Source organism: Tachypleus tridentatus, chromosome 11, assembly GCF_004210375.1.
Source record: "Tachypleus tridentatus isolate NWPU-2018 chromosome 11, ASM421037v1, whole genome shotgun sequence".
NCBI classification, from domain to species: Eukaryota; Metazoa; Arthropoda; class Merostomata; order Xiphosura; family Limulidae; genus Tachypleus; species Tachypleus tridentatus.
This window is the reverse complement of record NC_134835.1, coordinates 73,058,451-73,079,717: the sequence shown is the minus strand read 5'-3', so window position 1 is coordinate 73,079,717 and position 21,267 is coordinate 73,058,451. Positions and strand designations below refer to the sequence as shown.

Sequence of the window (21,267 nt, the reverse complement as noted above, 5' to 3'; positions counted from 1 at the left end):
CATCAGGGACATCAAGGTATGTGCAAAAGTATTTTTCTACGACTGCTAGGACAATCTGGCAAAGGTCATGCACATTGTTAATATAACTAAGTGTCTTACTGATGAAACAGTGACTTTATCTCGGAGGTTCTTTATTAGTCTCATATCTGGTGATACTGCTCACTACCTCATGTGCTTTGCCTCCTGCTCTTGAAGAACATTCTGGATCATTTGTGATCTGTCGTTGTAGTTTTAGAAAATAAAATCCTGAAAGGTCCCTATAGCAAATAGAAGCAAGTTTTCCACTAATATGTGCCTGAGATGGTGTTGATCCAGGTTTTCATCAGTAAAGCAAATGCCGATTTTCCTCACAGACGGTCACACTACTACCTCCAGCTTGCACTTTTGGGCAGACGTAATTATCGTTGTAGACCTTAAGGACTTGCCTCCACGCTCTGACTTGGCCATTATGACGAAATACTTCAGATCTAGCTTAATCACTGAACCAAATTTTCCCGGAGTCCAGAGTCCCATCATAGGTGTTTTCTTGCCCACAGAAGACAGTGCTGAATTTTCTTAAGAAGCACCTTGCATAATAACAAACCTTTAATAGTCAGTCACCGACCACATTTGTGAGTTATTGTTATTAAGTAATGGTAGGTTGTTTGTTGCCATTTCTACATAATTCCAGTGACTGGTGTTCCATAAGCAATCTGGGCTTACGCTGTCTCCTAGATAAGTCTTACAATTTTATTGTCTCTTTTCATAATCTTAGAGAAGTTGTGCTTATATTTGAATATTTGGCAGTATGACGTTATTTGATGTCGTAGTGCCGTGACCCTGTAGTTATTTCTCGCATCCAGCTAACAAACTATGGTTTCTATAACTTGTTATAGCGATCTGAAGTCGCTGCAATGATATAGCAAATCTAAGGAGTTATCACCATTAATATATAGCATGAAGAGAAACATCATATCATATCAGGGTATCGCATATTTGATCACTTCACGCGCAGTTGAATAAACCTATTGCCTATTCGTTGGTAAAAGAGTAGCCCAAGAGTTGGCGGTGGGTGGTGATGACTAGCTGCCTTCCCCCTAGCCTTACACTGCAAAATTAGGGACGGCTAGCGCAGATAGCCCTCGTGTAGCTTTGCTCGAAATTTAAACAAATCTATCTCTTCTTATTAAATCTATATCGATTTCACTAGATGCTAATTGCATACGCTGCTTTGTTAGCGGATTAAATATACTTATGTCTTTAAATTGAAAACCAAAAATTTATAAATAAGTTAAGATGCGACTTATTTCAGAATATTTCTTTTACACCGGTACACATTTCTCAGTTACTATACCAAATATTACAATAAACGAGCCAGCCAACGCTGGTTGATAGATACATGCACACAGACACACCCGTAACGGATTCTCTTTACAGTTAGATGTCAATCCAGGTTATGTTAAGAAGGCACATGGCTATATTTTTATTTATATATTAGTAATTTACTCTTCAACTTTTACCAAAAAAATAATATCATCCTGCTCACCAATTAATTTCTTTATTTAAAGGCCCGGCATGGCCAACCGTGTTAAGGCGTGCGACTCGTACTCTGAGGGTCGCGGGTTCGTATCCCCGTCGAGCCAAACATGCTCGCTTTATTTTCCTCACTAATTTCGTTCAAGCCACATAAATTCAACAGTATGGGTTCTTGTAACACAACCAGGTCACTTAATTCATAAGTTTAATTAACTGGAACCTTGAATATGTATGTGACATTATTACTGTATTACTATTTGTGGAAGAGTATCTTGGAGTTGTGATGTGCATAGAAATTGACCAACCTTACCAGGAGCTGTTGCACATTTGAGTCATATGGGAATCCATAAGACCTCAGTGTCACATTCACACAGGGTTCCATATTTATGCTGTTAAGGATACTGCTAACGCAGATTTTCCATGAGACCTGTTTACTGAACCACCACTCTCATCATGCCTTGCCATCAAGACACCCTGACCCGGCCTTTACTGAAGATATAACTCTATCATAATAATTCAACAACCAAATGATACTCAGGGAAGATATTACATGCTGCAACATCTGATACAATTATCAGGACGGTTACAGTAATCGAAGATAATGGTGATAGCACTGACCAGTTGTTGTGATAATAACCCTAGTGCCATTTCTAAAAAACAGTGTAGTGCACTTTCTGTAATCGCTTAGGCATGTTTGTAAAATATTTCGACTTTATATTTACAAAGTTTGTCCGACAGACCATGTCATGTCCCTATACTGATTTTATAAACTACCCTATCTGTAATCTGGTAGAAACGTATTCAAAGTTATTCACACTGAATATAATCATATTCTTTACTGTTTATTAGAATAACAATTAAACTAACATAAAGTATTCAGTTATTTTAAGCTCTTATATGTATTTTAACTTGTGAGTACAGAAACCTTGGATTAGATATCTGTACATTCAAATGAAACAAATATTCGACACTGGCCCAATGGAATTTAATGTTGATTGTTTGTTTTAAACTTTATCGTGCATAGCTGTCTTTACTTTTGAGCTGATAGACTAAAAGGAAGGCTGCTAGTCAATTGGATCCAATGACAAATCTTGGGCTACTTTTATTTGACAGATACTTGGGTTTACTTGTCATTTTTAAAGCGTAAATGATGTTCAAAAGTGCGAAGAGAAAGTTTGTTTTTTGGAAAAGGGACAACAACCATGAATCCTAGGATTTACAGTCCGGAACGCTAACCACTAGAAGACGCCCAACCCAAAATCAAGAAAGGTAGCAAATAGTTACATTTATATCAAAGTGAAAGCCGACCTCAAAAAGAAGTATTGAATTACTACTTTGTTATAAAACATCTGACCAAACGATTGTTTGATTAAAAATCTCATTAGCAATGATGCGATAAAATCCAGCAGTACATAACAAATTATGAGAACCACATAAAAATTACTAAACTCGACTTATCTGTATAAATAATAACTCTTAAAAATAAATACAAAATAAAATGATAAGTAGAAATAAAAATATCAAATTAATTATATGTACCGTTTGTAATTCATAATAAAATGGGAAACGTCATAAGTGCGAATGATTGGAAACTCTGCAATTTTGAAACCACGTAAATAAAATACAGCTTTAGCCATACGTTGTATTACATTTATTATTATATTTGTTTAAGAAAAATCATGTTAAGAATTTTTAAAAAATTACAAAATACTAAACGAATTAAACGTGTGGGATCTAAATGTTTTTCGGGCGTTCTTTCAGATTCATAAGCTTCAAGACCGTAAATCGTTAAAGGTTTAAAAAACGTAAGCTTCATAATCTATTGGATAAAATTCTTGGTAAACTTACTGCTTGCTTTTTTTTCTTTCTCTCTATGCTTTAGGTATGACTGTCTATCCAAGGTCTTTTTTTTTCTTTTGTTTAGACTGATAGGAAACGAAACAAATGTTCGTTAACATACAAAAAAAATGTCTTGACGTCGTAACATGGCTTTAAATTAAGCTCATCCATCAGTTTTGAACGGGGTCGTTTCTGACTTATTGTGTATTAAAGTCAAACGTCTTTCAAATGAGATTAACAACAGTCGAATAGTGTTTTATACCAATAAGAAATAATGTTATAGATTGCATACTTTCTACAGTGGTTCTACCACCAAGAGCCTGAGCTTTACAAATGCTTAGTTGAAAGATTCCATTGAGGCTAGTAAGAAAGAGTAGATAATATTATTTATAAAGAAATGTCATAAGCTATTAATTGATTAGAGTATAATCACTACACATACTCCATGAAGAAGTTTGGCATGTTATTAGTCAAAATATAGTTTTTCAATCAAAAAGAGAATAAGTTTTTTTTCCCTTTCACTTACTAAGATTTGAATAATAATATTTAACTATACAGGGGCTTCCAATAGTCTGCACCTAAATCGGTTTTCATCAGGGGTCATGGGTCATCTGCCATCTTAGGATTAAAGGTCAAATATTTCTAAACTTCTGTCTTACTAATGTTATAGGTAGAAGACTGTTTTCATAGATAATATGTTTTACTAATTTTAGGATTGAACATTTATAATTCCGTTTTATGTATCATAAAAATTAAGTAGAAAGAAGTTTATACTGTACCAACCTAACGAACTTATCTTATACGTAATCATATTGACAATTAAATGTGTGATATAAAAATTGGAAGTATCTCTTTTACCCAACAGTAGAGTGAAACGATGCATATAGCTTTCATCTTATCAGTTTTTTATCACTTATGATATAAGAACTATTCGATAAAAATACATACATATTATACAAAATTATGTTATCAAAAATTATGTTGATAGAATCACGTGAACGAATAATTTTTATTTTGACATAACACTATGTAACAAAATTTTTACTTTTTTTGTTCCTGTGCAGAAAGTGCTATTTCCCAATTACTTACGCCTAAAGTAAATGAAAAAGACCAATTTTTCTCTTCAAATTTTGCTTTGGTGACCTGGGCAATGAAATGTTCAAAGTTACCCAACTTTCAGAACATACCAGGTAGATTCAGCGCTGAGTAGCTGATAGAGAAATTTCTCGAACTTACAAGAATACTTAAAAATTTTCTAAAATGTTATAGAACTTATGACAAATTTCAAGAATCTTTTAGAATTTTCTAGAACTTTCCATAGTAATATATATATATATACAGGGGCTCACCACTCACCACTTCAGTTTAGTTCTAGCTGGCTAAGTGAACGCATAGAACTATCTGATTTTACCAGACATGGCATCAAGAAGCTGCAAGTTTTCTCCACACGTATTCTGCTATGTGTGTGGCCAATTCAATTTATCAAGACAAGAGCAAAAAAGTACTTTGTGAGAGCAACTGATAAAATGTGTAAAGCCTAGAAGGTATGTTTCAATATGCCTGTCAGGGATCAAGACAAATCCTGTGCACCTCATTTTACCTGTGAGTACTGCAAAAAACTTTAGAAGGTAAGACGGACAATTTTTGCTTGCTTGAATAGTAAGATTTTATACTATACAAATTTTAGATTTTTTAAAATATCTTTTAATATCTTTAGGTGCACCTCAAAGTGGAATACAACAGTATTGAGACCTTGCTGGAAGCCTTGAAGTATGATGAGTGTGGCTGGGAGGTTATCGGAGACTTCAAAATGGTGTCATTCCTGATGGTTCTCCAAGAAGGCTTTACCAAATTTCCCTGTTATCTTTGCCTTTGGGACAGTAGGGAAACCGCAGTTCACTTCAACAGGAGACACTGGCCAAACGGACCGAGTTCCTTGTTGGGAGGCACAATGTTAAATGTGAGCCACTAGTGGACCTTAAAAGGTGTTGTTCCCACCATTACACATAAAATTGGATCTTATGAAACAATTTGTCTCAGCTCTTCGAGACTTCTTCCCTAAGCTGTCTAAGGCAAAGGTCAAAGCTGGTGTCTTCGTTGGACCCCAAATAAAGAAGATCCTGGAGTGCACAGTAGAAAAGAAAAAAGCTTTGGGCAGCTTTTTTCCAGTGGTTCGGTGCTTCTTGGGTATTCACCAGGTCGAAAATTATGTGAAACTGGTTGAGGCTCTGGTGAAGAACTACGACAAAATGGGCTGCAGGACGTCCCTGAAAGTTCATATCCTGACGCTCATCTCGATAAATTCAAGGAGAACATGGAAGCACACTCAGAGGAGCAAGGCGAGCGCTTCCACTAAGATATACTGGACTTTGAACGCCGCTACCAAGGAGCGTATAACGAAAACATGATGGAAGACTGTATACGTAAAAGTGATTTACATTACAGTCTCAAATCTCGAAAAATTACTCACTTCTAAACATTTTTGTTCATTTTTGTATAACTTTAATATAAATACGTGTAATTCTTGATTCATATGTTGTTTTATTCAGACCTTATGTAAATAAATGTGCAAATATGCCCGTTCTTACACAGAAAATTTAGAAAATAATTTCTAAATTTAATTATTCAGGCCACAAAAGCAAAGTTTGAAGGGAATAATGGCCATTTTTGTACTTTTACAACGTAAGCAATTTAATAATAACACATATTATCCAGGAACAAAATTTGTGTTACATAGTGTTATTAATATTTATAATTGGAAGACACTAGGCACGATCACTAATTGTGAAATTAATTATTAAAAAGTGTTCAAGAGATAATTAGTTAAAATTAGTGTCCTAAAATTTCAGTTATATGAATAAATGCATTTCTTGTATCAATTATTTGTTTGTTGATGACTTCATTCTTATAACTCTCATTTCTGTATCATTAAATGTAAGCGAATGCACAGCTTCAATGATGAGTATACAAGATTATACTTAATTGCCATCTTAGGAAGAATGGTTTCACTACATCCTTCTGCCATATAAGTTATAATATAAATTGAAAAATCTTTTTTCAATAGTTACAAAATATTTTCTCTTACTACTTGGCAGAGTAACCGATACTAGATAGAGCAAAATTTTCTTATTCCATTAAATTTGCTCAAGCATATATGTTAGTTCAGTGTGATTAATTGACTCGTAACAAAAAGGGTGCTTTTGTTAACCTAAACATAGTATTGTGTTGAGATACTTTATTTGAAAATATAATTACGCTTAAAATGTACTTTAGATGCAGAATATCTAAAGGGATAAAAAAATCAGGATTTTTAACAATACAGAACGATCCTTTAATACACCAATAGAATATAATTTCCAAAACTCAAATAAGAAATTACAAACATTTATATTTTGTTATCATTAAGCTCTCACAATAACTATTAAATCATAAAAATATCCAGAAGAAATATTCCAATATCAAGAAACGAATCAGAAGTTTGAGCGACCGAGCCACTAGTCGAGGAGCCATGTGTTCCATTAGTTGGCATTTTATTTGCCCCAGCTTTGGAAGAGACCTTGCCTTTGACATCGACAATTGGTGCCCCATAGGTTACAACGACAAGAGGAACTTCCACAACAGGAGTTTGGACGAACATCACAGCTCCTTCCACGAGCAATACAAGCTCTCCTGTGGGATATAACTTTGTTTCACTTTCGATGAACTCTGACTTAATGAATGCTAGGAAAACACACACACTCACACAAATACATATATATCCAGCGTTAAACGCATAGCTGCACAAAAGGCTATTGCGCTGCTACCATACCACGGGGATGGAACTTGTTTTAAGCCATTTAGCTCACCGGCCACCATTGAACCATCGATTTGTTTGGTTGAGGGGTTGTCTATTGTTACCATGAAAGTATCAATATTTGTAATATTTGTTAGGTTCTCAGAAGTATTCGCGGGTTTGGATTCCCCTCACACCAAACATGCTCGTCCTTTCAGCTGTGGGGGCGTTATAAAGTGACGGTCATTCCCACTATTCGTTGGTAAAAGAGTAGCCTAAGAAATGGCGGTGGGTGGTGATGATTAGCTTCCTTCCCTCTAATCTTACACTACTAAATTAGGGACGGTTAGCGCAGATAGCTCTCGAGTATCTTTGTGCGAAATTTAAAAAACAACAATAAAAAACTAATTATATACACCGATTAACAAAGAAAGTATAAAGGAAACTTACTTATGAGCAAAAGGCAAGATCTGTTGGAGCCTTTCACGATATTCCTCAATTTGTTCTTCTTCTAGAATGTAAGATGAAAATTATCTTATATATAACTTATAAAAATTAAGTAAGATTAAAATTTTGTAACAAATAATTTTTACAAATTTCTTATGGATACAATAATTAGATTTACACTATCTTGATATTTCTGAAATGATTTGAAACGTTCGTATCTGAGAAATAGTGAAAGAAAATGTAGATCAAACAATTGAGTTCTAAACGTAAACACATAAATAAGTAAAAAATAGGAATTTTTGAACTGATATAATAAGATACAAAACGCGAAAAACATTTTAACGTGAGCTGAAAACGAATGATGTAAAACATTACACCTTGGAATATATTGGAAAACTATTCGCATATTAAACACCATTGAATTTCAGGAGAGTGTCTGAATATTTTGTTTGTTGAAAACGAGTATTCATATTGTATGAAGTGGAATTTCTAGAACATGAATGTTAAAGAAAATGTTCCATACAGACGTCGTCTTTTATTTATTTTTGGTATAAGTGTTATTTTTATTAATATTCTTTACTGAGTACAATGTTCAACTGATATGCAAAGCAAGTGGAGAGTAATAATAGTAAGTTAGTCGCTTAGAATAATACAAGTTCTGTACTGTTAGATATAAAAAACTGTTAAATTTAAATTTGATAATAAATTTATGATTTAGTTATTATGAGTGAGTGTTCAATTTAGCAATTTTAGAAGCGACATGATTTGTCGCAGATTTTCTAATGTAACTTTTTACAAATCATTTATTCTGTAGCTCAACTGTTGTGAACTTACGTTATGCTACTTAAACCTTCTAAATTTGACTCGTTGCTTCAAGTGAATATTGTTACATTATAATATCTCGTAATTTGTAGAAAATTCTGGAACTCAGTCGGGCAATGTATATATGTTGGTGACTAAGCTGATGCAAATAAGCAAGTTAATTTAGTGAATGTGAAAGCAAAAGTGAAGTTAAATTGTGTGCCATTTTAGCCATAATGAGTGATCTATAAAGTGAGTTTCACAGCTTGTTTGTAATAACAGCGATAGAAGAGAATAATGTGTCTTTTCAAAGAGTGTTCTAAAGTAATTGATCCGCCTGTGTAGACTTTGACGAAAAGTAGAGAATTATTTAAAGTCCGGACACGGTTGTGGTGATTTTAAAGTGAGTTTCATAGCTTTGTATTGTAAGAACAGAATAGAGGAGAATAATCGGCATTGTCAAAGGGATTTCTAAAGTAATTGAACCAGCCGATGTGAACATTGACAAAAAAAAAAAAGAGACAAGTATGTAAAGCTCTGGATAGAACTGTGATAACCAATAGTGTAACACATTTTGTACATTCCTTTGACGTGTTTTAATACATTATTTTAAAACAAGTGAATTGTATGCTGTCTATTTAAATGTATCGCTAACAAATGACAGACACCCACTGTCAAGAATCCGGCTCTATAAAAACCTGACAGGTAAGAACATATTAAGTTTGCATTTGATCATGTTCGAATGATCTTTTATTAAAAACATCATCAAAACGGGTGTGTGTTTGTGCGTTTTCATATACTAAAGCCATGTTGGGCTATCTGCTGAGCCCACCGAGGGGAATCGAACCTCTCATTATAGTTTTGTAAATCCGTAGACATACCGCTGTACTAGTGAGGGGCTTATCAAAACGATAAATATGATAAATATTTATAATAGCGTGTTATTTTCATATGAGTTCTACATGCTTCAATAAATACAAATTTGTTTCCCAACAGTATTTTCCCGTGTATAAAACAATCCTATCGTTATTATAAGCTAGTTATGTTCGTTTCTGTAATTATCAGTTTTTACAGCAAATAACTATATTATTAAAACTATATTTCTTCTGTTATTATAATGGCGTATAATACAGGTTCAGTAATATTTCTAATGGAGTGTGTGTGTGTGTTTTCATATAGCAAAGCCATATGGGGCTACCTGCTGAGTCTACTGAGAGGAATCGAACCCTTGATGTTTCTAATGAAAAATACATCAAACTATCAAGCATTGAGCCTGTCATCATCAACCGGATGAGCCTGTCACTTTGCGGATCATGAGTTCTACTCCCCTCACTGAACATGGTCATTCCTTTCACTCATGCGGGCGTTATAATAAGAGGATCAATCCCACTTCTCGTGAACAAAAGAATATCTCAGCTATTACCAAAAATGATGACTAGTTTACCTACCCTGTAGCACATATTTAAGTTGTGGATAGTTAGCGCAGATAACTTTTGAATAGTTTGAGCGAAATTAAAAACAGAAACAAATTAGAGTTTGCGTAAGTTTCAAACAATTCATTTTCCACATATGTCGTCAGCACCGATATGCATGGAAGGCCATAAGTAGAGTTCCTAAGAATAAAAAAAAACTGATCAATACGCCTCGCACTCTTTCACAGCGGTATGTCTGTGGACTTACAACGCTAGAAACCAGGTTTCGATATCCGTGATGGGCACATTTCAGATAGCCTATTGTGCAATTTAGAGCTAAAACACATACAAATTAATTAATACAGATAAGAGATTCAGTGAATTTAAATAATGTAAAGTAAGCTCAAATAAAATTACATGGACAGGCTTAAAATAATTCAATCAGCTTTCAAATAAATTTGTCCCGGCATGGCCAGGTGGTTAAGGCACTCAACTCGTGATTCGAGGGTCGAGGATTTGAATCCCCGTCACACTATACATGCTTGCCCTTTCAGCTGTGGGAGCGTTATAATGGGACGATCAATCCCACTATTCGTTGGTAAAAGAGTAGCCCAGGAGTTGGCGATGGGTGGTGATGACTACCTACCTCCCTTCTAGCCTTACACTGCTAAATTAGGGACGGCTAGCGCAGATAACCTTCGTGTAGCTTTGTGCGAAATTCAAAACAAACAAACGTTCAAACAAAGGAATTATTGTAAAACTTTTACACTTACTGTCATCCAAAACTAATCAAGCATTGGCTTACTTTTAAAACAGTTTAAAGTAATTTCTGAAGAAAGAAATGTAACGTTGCAGTTGTTTTATTTTGCATTTGACTAAAATTGCATAATTTAAGAAAATGTATTTCTGTATTTCATGAGTTTCTGAATTGGGGAAACTAGTGAAAATTAGGAATGTATTTTCTTGATAGTTCTTCAATAAACATTGAACATGTGTGTAATTTATCGCTTCTTATAATAGAAATAATTTTATCATCCTTTTAACTTTTCCAACAGAATTTATTTTATTACACAACAATGTCTCCCCAGTGGCAGATGTCTACGGACTTATAGTGCTAAAAACGGGATTTCGATACCCGTGGTTGGCAGAGCAAAGATAGCTCTTTGTGTAGTTTTGAGCTTAATAAGAAACAGCTACAACAATTATAAAATAATAGTTGTTACTCTTCCAAATTTGGCTCGTGATATCTGATAGCGTTGCATTTAAAGTTTTTAATTGTATCATATTTTTATAAAAATACATTAATTAGGTTATTAACAAACTGACACCAGAACACGAGTGGGCACCCAGCGAAAAACCGGAATGATGGAAGATGGTATATAAGTACATGGTGACAAGTAATTTAAGTGGAGTAGTTGGTTATTAATTCACTCTTACAACCGAAATAAATCTTTATTATTCCGTTGTCACTTTCACAAAACAACTAGCTTTATTGAAGACATGGTGAAATGGAATAATTCACTGTAATAAGGTAATGTAAACATGAAGGATAGAATTAACTCTCAGACCTGCTTGAATAGTTCTATTAAAAATATATCAAATTAGGCGTTCTGTATCACAAAATAAGACACAAAAATTTATATTTAACCTATGATAATTACAAGGAAGACGCAGATTCTAGAACTAGTGCCCAATTCAGATTCTCTAAAAGAACTAATACATTTCAGCATTACAGATAGCGCGATAAAAGACAGCAACCAATTACAAAGTTACCTAAAGAGGTAAACTCTTCAACAATACTAAAATTCGACAAACGAGATGCGTCTCTCGACTCAACCCTTTTTTTTGCTGTTTTTTATTCTCACCTTAAAATATGGCGGTCACTCACCACACACATTTCAGTTAACATATCAGTACACTAAATTATAGTAGAGTAAGTTAACGGAGCTAGAAGGCACATTTTGATAAAATGTTGAACTCCTTCATGTGTGATATTTTAACATTCGTCATTGCTTATGTTACATTTTTAATTTAGAAAATCCTACCAAGTGAAAAGAAATAAACATGTCCTCTGGTACGATTTTCTACGTTAAATGACGAATATTAAAATTATTTTGCTTTTTTTACAATTCAGATAAATGTCTTTCTGACTAGCTCGGTTAGTGTTGTTTTTTGTTAGTAGATATATTAGTAAGATACAAAAAAAACTGTTCAATAACAAATATAATATTGTACAGTTTCTAAAGTGAAGTCGTAGCTCAAAATATCCGATGTTTCTTTGAAAAGAAATAAGTAGATCAGTACTTTCTCTATCAGTAATCTTCCCCAACTTGTTCAAAGGACAGATTTAGTATTGTTCTATAAATACTTATATACACATGTAGAAATATATAACACTGAAGCATTGCGGCTGAATTCTATTATGTTCTAACTCATATAGCCACTCGTCCTCAAAGAAACTGGCTTGTAAGTGAATTTTGAATTAATGAGATGAGCGACTGGCGTCACAGATCACCATGACAACTGTTTCTATATACTAATATTACGCACACATTCAAGTATTAGGTTGAGGAATAATTCGTGAGCGTTTTTAAATAATTTCATTCAAGCATTACATGCAAGACTATACAATACTTCAATGCATGAACACATTACACCCAAAACATTTATTATGATACTTTATTTCATGTAATACCTCGGTATATAGTATGCATTGTTTTAAACGAAATTGCAAGAAATTAAATGCAAAAAGCAGATGGTGTCGAAAATGCTCGATTTTGTCCATTTGACATTCCATTTAATGAGCTGAAAATGAAAGCAAAAATTAAAGACATATGAAAATCAAACACACCATCTATTAGAGCAAAAAATTATCTACCAAATGACATGAAATATTTTGCGAAAGCTTTTCATTTATGAATATATTTTTTTAACTTGAAAAAACGCTCACGAATTATTCCTCAACCCAATAAAATATCATCTGAAACATTAGTGAGTAGGTCACAGTTAAGATGTTTATTATATTTTTCTCAAAAAATAAATGAGAATTACAACACGAACTATTGGATAACTGAAAATTATTTAAAGTAATTTTAGTAATACATATATTTAATCTGTAGAAATAACAAAAAATGGAAAATTTTAAAAAACTTGAAATCAATATTTGCTCGAATGCAGTATAAAAACACCACAGACCATCTGACTACAAGATACGTAACCTATAGCAGAACGTTGCTGACTTAATGTTTAGATGAAGTGAAGTCACATATTTTTATAGATATATACCAGACATGATTCGTAACTGTGTGAATAAACACAAAATATAAAAAAGTAAAATTAATTTACTTAAAATTTTTCTAACTACTTGGTGCCATTAACTTACTTACCTCTCGTAAGCTTACAAGTGCTTGTTACAAAAAATGACTTTACATTCGTTCGTGTTCTATACTGAAATGACATAGTATTATAAGATATATGACAAATAAAACAAGTTAATTGAATTATTTTTATTAACTTCTTCTGTGTAGTAATGTTAGATGAACATGTCGGTTTTCTTTAACTAAAATGTGATTTCTGCAGCTCTTTACTCGATGTTTATTTCATCGATGTTTATTAGTCACAGTTGACCGATCTGTCACACGGATAAGATGTTGACTTACTGCCTGAATTTACGTTTTAGTTGATTACTTTTTCCGAATTATTTCTTTAATGACAGTTCTTAGAAACTTACAAAAACTTACCATTATAAATGTAAACATTAACAAATTTATTATAGCAATTCTTAAATGTTGATTTTATACATTTAGGGAATTTTGAAGCATTTGATAGTAGTTATAGAAACAGTCTTTATTCTGCAATCTATATAACAAGCAGACGGATTACATGTTTGGAAAATAATTAAGAGACACACACACTTTTGTATATAAAGATATTTTAAGATGCTTGTGTCACTTACCATTTGGGGTGTAAGAAGTTCCTATGATCGTGTCTGCTAACATCACCAAACCAAAGATTACAGCAATGGCAATATAGTTCATGGTTGGATGAAATATGTCGTAGCAACTAGATAATATAAAGAAATCAGTTAGGTATAAAATGTAAAACCGAATTACAGATAGGAGAAGATCGACATTCGTAACGCTGAATACCATAATTAAACAAAACCTGGTAATCAGATTTCAACAATAATGCTTTTACTACAGACAGGAGAAGATCGACATTCTCAACGCTGAACACCATAATTAAAGAAAACCGGGTAATTAGATTTTAACAGTAATGCTTTTACTACAGACTGGATAATATCGATATCCTAAACGTTGAATTCTATAATTTAAAAAAAATCAAAACTTTAACCCTTATCAATCTCTCAAATACTGACTTGAGTAAAATGCATTACAATCACCTTGGTCCTCCCCAGTGGCTCAGCGGTACATCTGCGGACTTACAACCCTAAAATCTGGGTTTCGATACCCGCGGTGGGCAGAGCACAGATAGCCCTTTGTGTAGTTTTGTGCTTAATTCAAAACAACAACATGGTTTAATTGTAATTTGTGCTATTTTTCTTTTCTACATTTATAACCTACTGAGAAAAGTTTATTTTACATTAAAATGTACTTTTTGCAAAATTACATAAATCTGGTATGATTAAAACTATTAAATGTGCCGCGAGGACTAAGAGAGTAGTTAACAGTGAAAAGTTTTATTTTCACCTACGAAACTTCAATATTGTTTACTTTCATCTTTCTTATCGTACTTTCTTTGTTATTTTATGTCGTATCACTAATATAAATGTTTGAATTTGTTTTCCTAAGCAGCTTTTCCAACTACTTGAAAAATTATCGTTAACTGTTTTGTATATGAAATGAGTTTAACTAGCTACCAGTTTCAACAAACCCAGAGTGGAAATCACTAAAATCAAATTACGCTCGAAATGATTATTACGCCTTACGTTTCTTCATTGAAAATAAATCATGTTTTCCTTCTTCCACATACTTCTTAACTGTCTTGAAGATTACAATAGGACAAAATTTCATATACGGAGACTAATTTTCAATCTAAAACATTAGAGACAAACAAGAGTGTCTACATCTGTACGGCAAAATTTATGTTTAAAAATATGTATTTATGGTTTATGTTAAAACTGAATATAATAAGGTTATTTGTATCGTACTGTCATGGAATTGTTTTAAAAAATTCGGAAAACTTTAATTTTGTAAGGTATTATGTGTAACTTTAAATTGGATTTATACTTGAAAAATATTTTATCTTAGGATTACCCTTAGCAACTTCGTGTCAGTGGTACAACCAGCAGATAATGAAAGAAAATACAAAGCAGAATCTATTTTTAATATTTACATATACACTTCATTAATTCGCCAATACCGTGTTTAAAATACTCAAATCTTTTTGAAAGTCTCAGGTGTTCATAAGACCAGAGGGCGGTCTATATATCCTAACTTGGGTGCGTTTACGTCGCTTGTGTTTTATTTCTAACACAATAAAGCAAACAATGAAAAGTAAAATATTTTGACACTATTTAGTCAGTGTGAGGTATTTTTGTTGATTCAGTACCGTTAAATTCAGTGCTGTTTAGGTATTGATGTATAATATGACCTAAAATACACTGACCTAGTTAGTACAAACACTCATAACTGTGCTCCTGTGAGAGAGCTTCTAACACAGAACGCACTTAGCAAGAATGATCAAACCCTCTAGTCGTCTGTTTCAAACTTATTCTACATATGGATCTTTCCTTCTGCCATTTAATTACACGACACTAAATATCAAAACTCTTGCTGAATTATTCAGTAAAATGTATGCTTCCTGAGTTTCATGTAAATGTACATCAAAAAAGCAGTAACATACACTTTAGAATAACTATTTCCAGTTTTGATCAGAGAATGAGTTCAATATTAAATTTATCTTCAATTACGTGAATTTATAGAAATATATAAATCACTAAACAGCAGAATGATTGAAATACCAATTTGTACTCAGATTAAACTTTTCTAAACTTGTAATTTGTATTTGCTTTTTTAAGTTGATGTTTGGTCGTTGTTAAGTACAAAGCTATACCGAACATGGGTATAAAAACCCTATTTCTATCGTCGTAAACCACTGGGTGACTTGAATTTGATTTGTTTCTAAAGTGTTTTTTCAAATATCTTCCTTTAATTATTCCCACAGTACTAATCTTTATGCATTTGTTAAACGATGTCACTGCTCAGAAATTATTTGAACAGAATCCATTTCCTGTTTTTTTTAACGTTTGGTTATTAGGGTTCAGAATTTAATTTATACAAGGAATCACCTTGTGATTTTGTATGCTTTCCTAAAGTCAATAGAAAATATTGTTTACATATTAAAATGTATATTTAATATAAAATGATTAAAAATTACTGTGGAAGTTATCATTAATTTTATCATTCTCTTAGAAATATTATTAAAGTATATATGAATAATATCATTTTTATTTTAAAATTCTGAAATATAATTCAGAGAAAAAAATTTAATTTTTTAGAAGGAAACTAACTGCCTCGTCAATGTTTTATATACGGTGGACCCACCAAATAACTCGATATGGCTTTGCTACAAGAAGACACACATACGTTTTATATAACGTAGACCTTAGTAGTAGTCGGACCTTTTAACTTTTATAAAATATTCTACAAATCCACCAAATACTGGAGATACTTGCAAATTAAATACGAAAAACTTTACTCATTTAACTGGGATTTCTATGATAATTTTTTTGATATAAGTTCTCGGTTAAAAAAATGTTAGCGTGTGTAAACTACTTTGTAGATTCTTGATGGAAAGAGAACGTTTCATTCTGTACAGCTTGCAACGCTCTAATTTATCTATTCCTTCACTGGGAATTAATAAAAGGTTTCTCAAATGATACCAAACGTTGTAGTTATGCCAGTGATTTTGAAATAAAATCAAAAGCTGTGTCTTTACCAAGGTTTCTGCGGTAAAATCAGATACTATAACTTTAATAACATCGATTGTTTCTGTTGAATTTCGGGCGAAGCTACACGAGGTCTATCGGCGCTAACCGTTCCCTAATTTAGCAGTGTACGACTAAAGGGAAGGCAGCTAGTCTTCACCATCCCCCGCCAGCTTTTTAGTTACTCTTTTACAAAGAAATAGTGGGGTTGACCGTCACATAACTCCTCCACGACTATAAAGTTTAACCACTTGGCCATGTCGGGCCGCTACTAACATCAACTAGGTTCTCATGAAGTTCCCTAACTTCTTAGGTTACTCACTACGTACACTATCTAAACCTTACGTGACGTAGGTTTAGTTACGCATAAAACGTATTAACTTCCTAAATAACGTGTATTAATATGTTATTATTATATTGCAATTAATGAAGCTTTAATGTTATCAATAAAGTAATTTGATCATTGGTCTATGAAACTACAAAACGTTATTTATATTTATTTGTAGATTTGTGTGTGTGTTTTCTTATAGCAAAGCCACATCGGGCTATCTGCTGAGTCCTCCGAGGGGAATCAAACTTCTGATTTTAGCGTTTTAAATCTGTAGACTTACCGCTGTACCGGCGGGGGACATTTGTAGAATTCATGTGACCATAATATTTTTGGTTAAACAGGTATTTTTAACACGAATGGAATAAACGAAGCTTCATATTTGTCAAACAACTTGGAAGATAAAAAGTGTAATATACTCTGTGTGTACAGATAGGAACTCAGACTCTGTTTTAAACATATAACCACAATAAAACTGATGTTGACAAGACACATCAGTACAAAATTATCGCCAAAAATATACGGAAATGTCTTCCTAGAGAACTCCGAATGATCGCTTTCGCACCATGTTGGTCTCTCACCATGCTGAATGACCTCAGTTGAGCTATGACATATTTCTAGCATAATATATCTCCACAATTGTTTCAAACGCTCAGTCAGTTGGTGATAGCTAGAAGACTATGTTATGGCATATTTAAGTTACAATTTTAAGATTTTCTCAAACAAATTATTCAATAAATGTAAGATTTAGGGTATGGGCAGACAAATTTCAAGACATTAATATTGTTATTTTAACGATAGCGTATTAACGTAAAAATCTGTGTTATGGCTCGTATAATGTGTTTATTTACAGCAACTTGATATCTCTGGATATTTAAGCGTGAAGACCTACTCACTCAATATAGAGAATGAATACCATAACACATCAGCAGATTAGGAGAAAAAATTAGTTTTGAATAGTTGTTAGATATATAAATAAAGTGGTCAGTATGATTACACATTGAACCATAAAAAATGTTACGAGCTATAATTAATATACGAATACATGTTTTCTTTACAAAGTTTAAGGATTATTCATAGATAATTTGGCCTACGACTATTTATTAAAACAAATCACACTTTTTATTAATTTCGCTAAGCCTTTTGTTTCAAATATATTGTATTTTTTTTATTCATTTTGATGAGACGATTGGTTTTCAAAGAAGATAAGAAAACCACAGACCAAAAGGAAAGAAAGGGCAGTGGCATAGAAAGCAGTAATGTTATTAACTCTGATCTAAACTTCATTTTTATCAGCATTTACTACCTTGACTTAAAATATTTTTATCATATAAAGATACTTTGAATGCTGACTTAAGTAGAAGAACCACACCTCGAAGTAAATTATCCGTTGTGATGAGAACTACTAACCAGGAAATAATGTTATATAGCTCAATAACTCAAAAATTACAAACATATGTTTGACATCAAACTATTAATATGTATCAAGTTTCTATCGTACGTATGTTTGCAGAAATCTTGGAACAAAGTTAGAGATGTGAGTGAAACAAGAAATATAAACCGTCTAATGTGGTTATATGCTACTGAAATAATACTCGAGAAAAAAACATCCCACAAAATAGAAATAATATTTGTTAGTAGCTTTCAAAGTTCTTAATATAGTAAGAAAACTGCTAATCCTAACTGACAAGTACATCATTTAACTATTGTCGCTTACCATCTGGCAAAAGGACGACGAGCTGCCTATGCTCATGTTAGGAGGAACCAAGAATATACTTTACTTACCAGTTCCAATAGTCAATGTATATTCGAAGCTGTAGACAGTCTGCACTAAGTATTGGAGTTATCGCCGTAAGAATCCGTCTTTTCCATCTCTGGAGACATTTATTTACCACAGTCATTTCTTTCAGTCTTTCTGAGCGTGCGTAAACTGGTTGATCGATAGGAAATGTATATCTATCCCGTTCTATACAAGTTTAATCTCTTCAACCAAGTGATACCGACTAGTGGATTTCGTTAAAATGTTGCTTTGGAATTTTAGTATTGGGGAGAATATTGAATTTAGGGGAAGGTGCTGATTTTCTCGTTTACGATATTGGCCAGCATATTGGTTAGCTGATGCTATAGAAATAACAACGATGCACTCTGAACCTATAGAAATAACAATGATGTTGGCTGGCATAGAGATTCTATCGTCATCCTAAAGCAGTCTGTTTTTATAGAAATAACAATGATGCCGGCTGGCATAGAGATTATATCCTCATTCTAAAGCAGTCTGATTTTATAGAAATAACAATGATGTTAACTGGCATAGAGATTCTATTGTCATTATAAAGCAGACTGATTCTGTAGACATTGGGGTGAAATATTTGTAATACGGATTAGTTGTGCTATTTTTTTAAACTCAGACAGTAGTATCAATAAAGATTACGTATGGTTATTTTTTGAATGCTACTCAGTGGCACAGCAGACGAGTTGCGATACCTGTGATTGGCAGAACAGAGATAGTCCATTGTGTAGTTTTTTTTTGCTTAACTTTAAACAAATATATTTAAAATTGTTCAAGAAATGTTTTTAAAATAATTGATTAATTCTAGTGTATGTGATGATACTCCTACTATATGTTAGGAATCTATTGTATTCCTTCAACTGCTAAACTAGATCAAAAGACTTAATTATAGCCTCGTGCTACGCTCGAGCCTATTTAAGGGATTAAACAATTAAGAATATATTCAATAACCTCTATTATTTATACTTGACGCTTACCTAAATAACGGACATTAATCCCTCAAAATGTTAAAACCACAGGCGATTGTTTTAAAACACATTGCATGAAACCTCAAATGAACATCACCTTTCTCAAGATTGCGCCTTTGGCTTAAGGTGCGAGGACTTTCGGAAAGTAAAATGAGACATATAAGATGGAATATAAGTTAAGAAAAAAGATAAAGAACCTAACTACATGTTTGGTAAAAGAAAATCAAGGCCATGCTTTGTGACATTATTAATCAAGTACACACTAACAGAAAACATAAATCCTCACTCAGTACTATTAGGAGTGTATTTTCCTCCTACCCAATAGCCAAAGGTGGGGTAAGACAACCACACTAACTTTGAATGTGGCTTTCACTTATTAAAGGCCCACCCTCCAACCCCCCAGTGGCACAAAGGTATGTCTGTGGACGTATACCATTAGAAACCCGATTTCGATACCCATGGTGGGCACAGTACAGATAGTTATTAGTGTAGTTTCATGCTTACTGAAAGCAAACAAATAATTTACCTACTAAAATTAATGACTTGAAAAGAAAAAGCGAAGGCTTTAAAAACGAACCCTATTTTATTATAAATATAATCTAAAGTGAAAGTAAAAATAGGTACTTTTTTAGATTTTGAAAAACGTAATTTTTGTGATTAAATCTGTTTTTACCTACGATCCGTGTACCATCTTCATTATATATGTACTTTACAGATCACTGATGATGGACTTTGTGAGATTCCAATTGTTACTGTACTGTATCTATTTTAAAAAGGATAAAATATTGAATTCATTAAGCATATTTTATCTATTCGTTTGCTTTCAGATGTGAAACAGATTTCCTACATTATCATGTTGTAATTCACAGATTATCGTAATCCTAAGGCAGTCTAATTCTTTAGAAATAACAACGATGTTGGCTGGCATAGAGATGCCTTGAAGTTTGTTTTCCTAACTTAATAATTATCGAAACAATTGATTGTGTCGGTCGTGATTATAGACCTATTCAACTAATGAAAGAGAAAGTACTTTTGCAATTATGTATGACAATATACACTTAAATATTTAAAAATATATTAAAAGAGCTACATGGTGAGAGATAATTTAATGGTAATAGTGGCCAGAGTGCGATACTTGGATCGTGGCTTGCGTCCTCTTAGAGCAAAACGCATCTGCGCTAAAAGAGTGAAGATCAAATTCCACTATTCGATCAGAGACGGCTATCTCCCTCGTTGACAACGGCTACTGTTCACTGTAGCTGTTTTCTTTCTAGTCAATCATTTCAAAATAAGGAACAGTCTTACGTAGATAGCGCTTGAGTAGTTTTACCCGAAAACTCTAAAAACAAACTAAACTGCGCATGTCTAGTTTTCAAATAACAAGCAAAAATGCAAGAGGTTTTTCAGAGAACTCTTGATATAACATAGTAATCCTAAAATTACTATA

The 21,267-nt window shown here is 33.0% G+C and overlaps 1 protein-coding gene across 2 annotated transcripts in view; it reads right to left on the bottom strand.

The window, feature by feature from the left end:
• LOC143231526 (toxin Tbo-IT2-like) overlaps positions 1–18,973 on the bottom strand; it is a 30,383-nt gene extending 11,410 nt beyond the window's left edge. The window contains exons 1-4 of one of the 2 annotated variants that reach the window (XM_076466047.1): positions 18,849–18,973; positions 13,742–13,848; positions 7,577–7,637; positions 6,662–7,023 (exon numbers count right to left, since the gene is read on the bottom strand). In XM_076466047.1, coding sequence (XP_076322162.1) covers positions 6,885–7,023; positions 7,577–7,637; positions 13,742–13,848; positions 18,849–18,964 — 423 coding nt within the window. In that variant the 5' untranslated portion in view covers positions 18,965–18,973 and the 3' untranslated portion in view covers positions 6,662–6,884. Of the gene's footprint in view, positions 1–6,661; positions 7,024–7,576; positions 7,638–13,741; positions 13,849–18,848 lie in introns of those variants that run through there. The other variant, XM_076466048.1, reaches the window with a different exon arrangement.
• Positions 18,974–21,267: the final 2,294 nt, after the last annotated feature.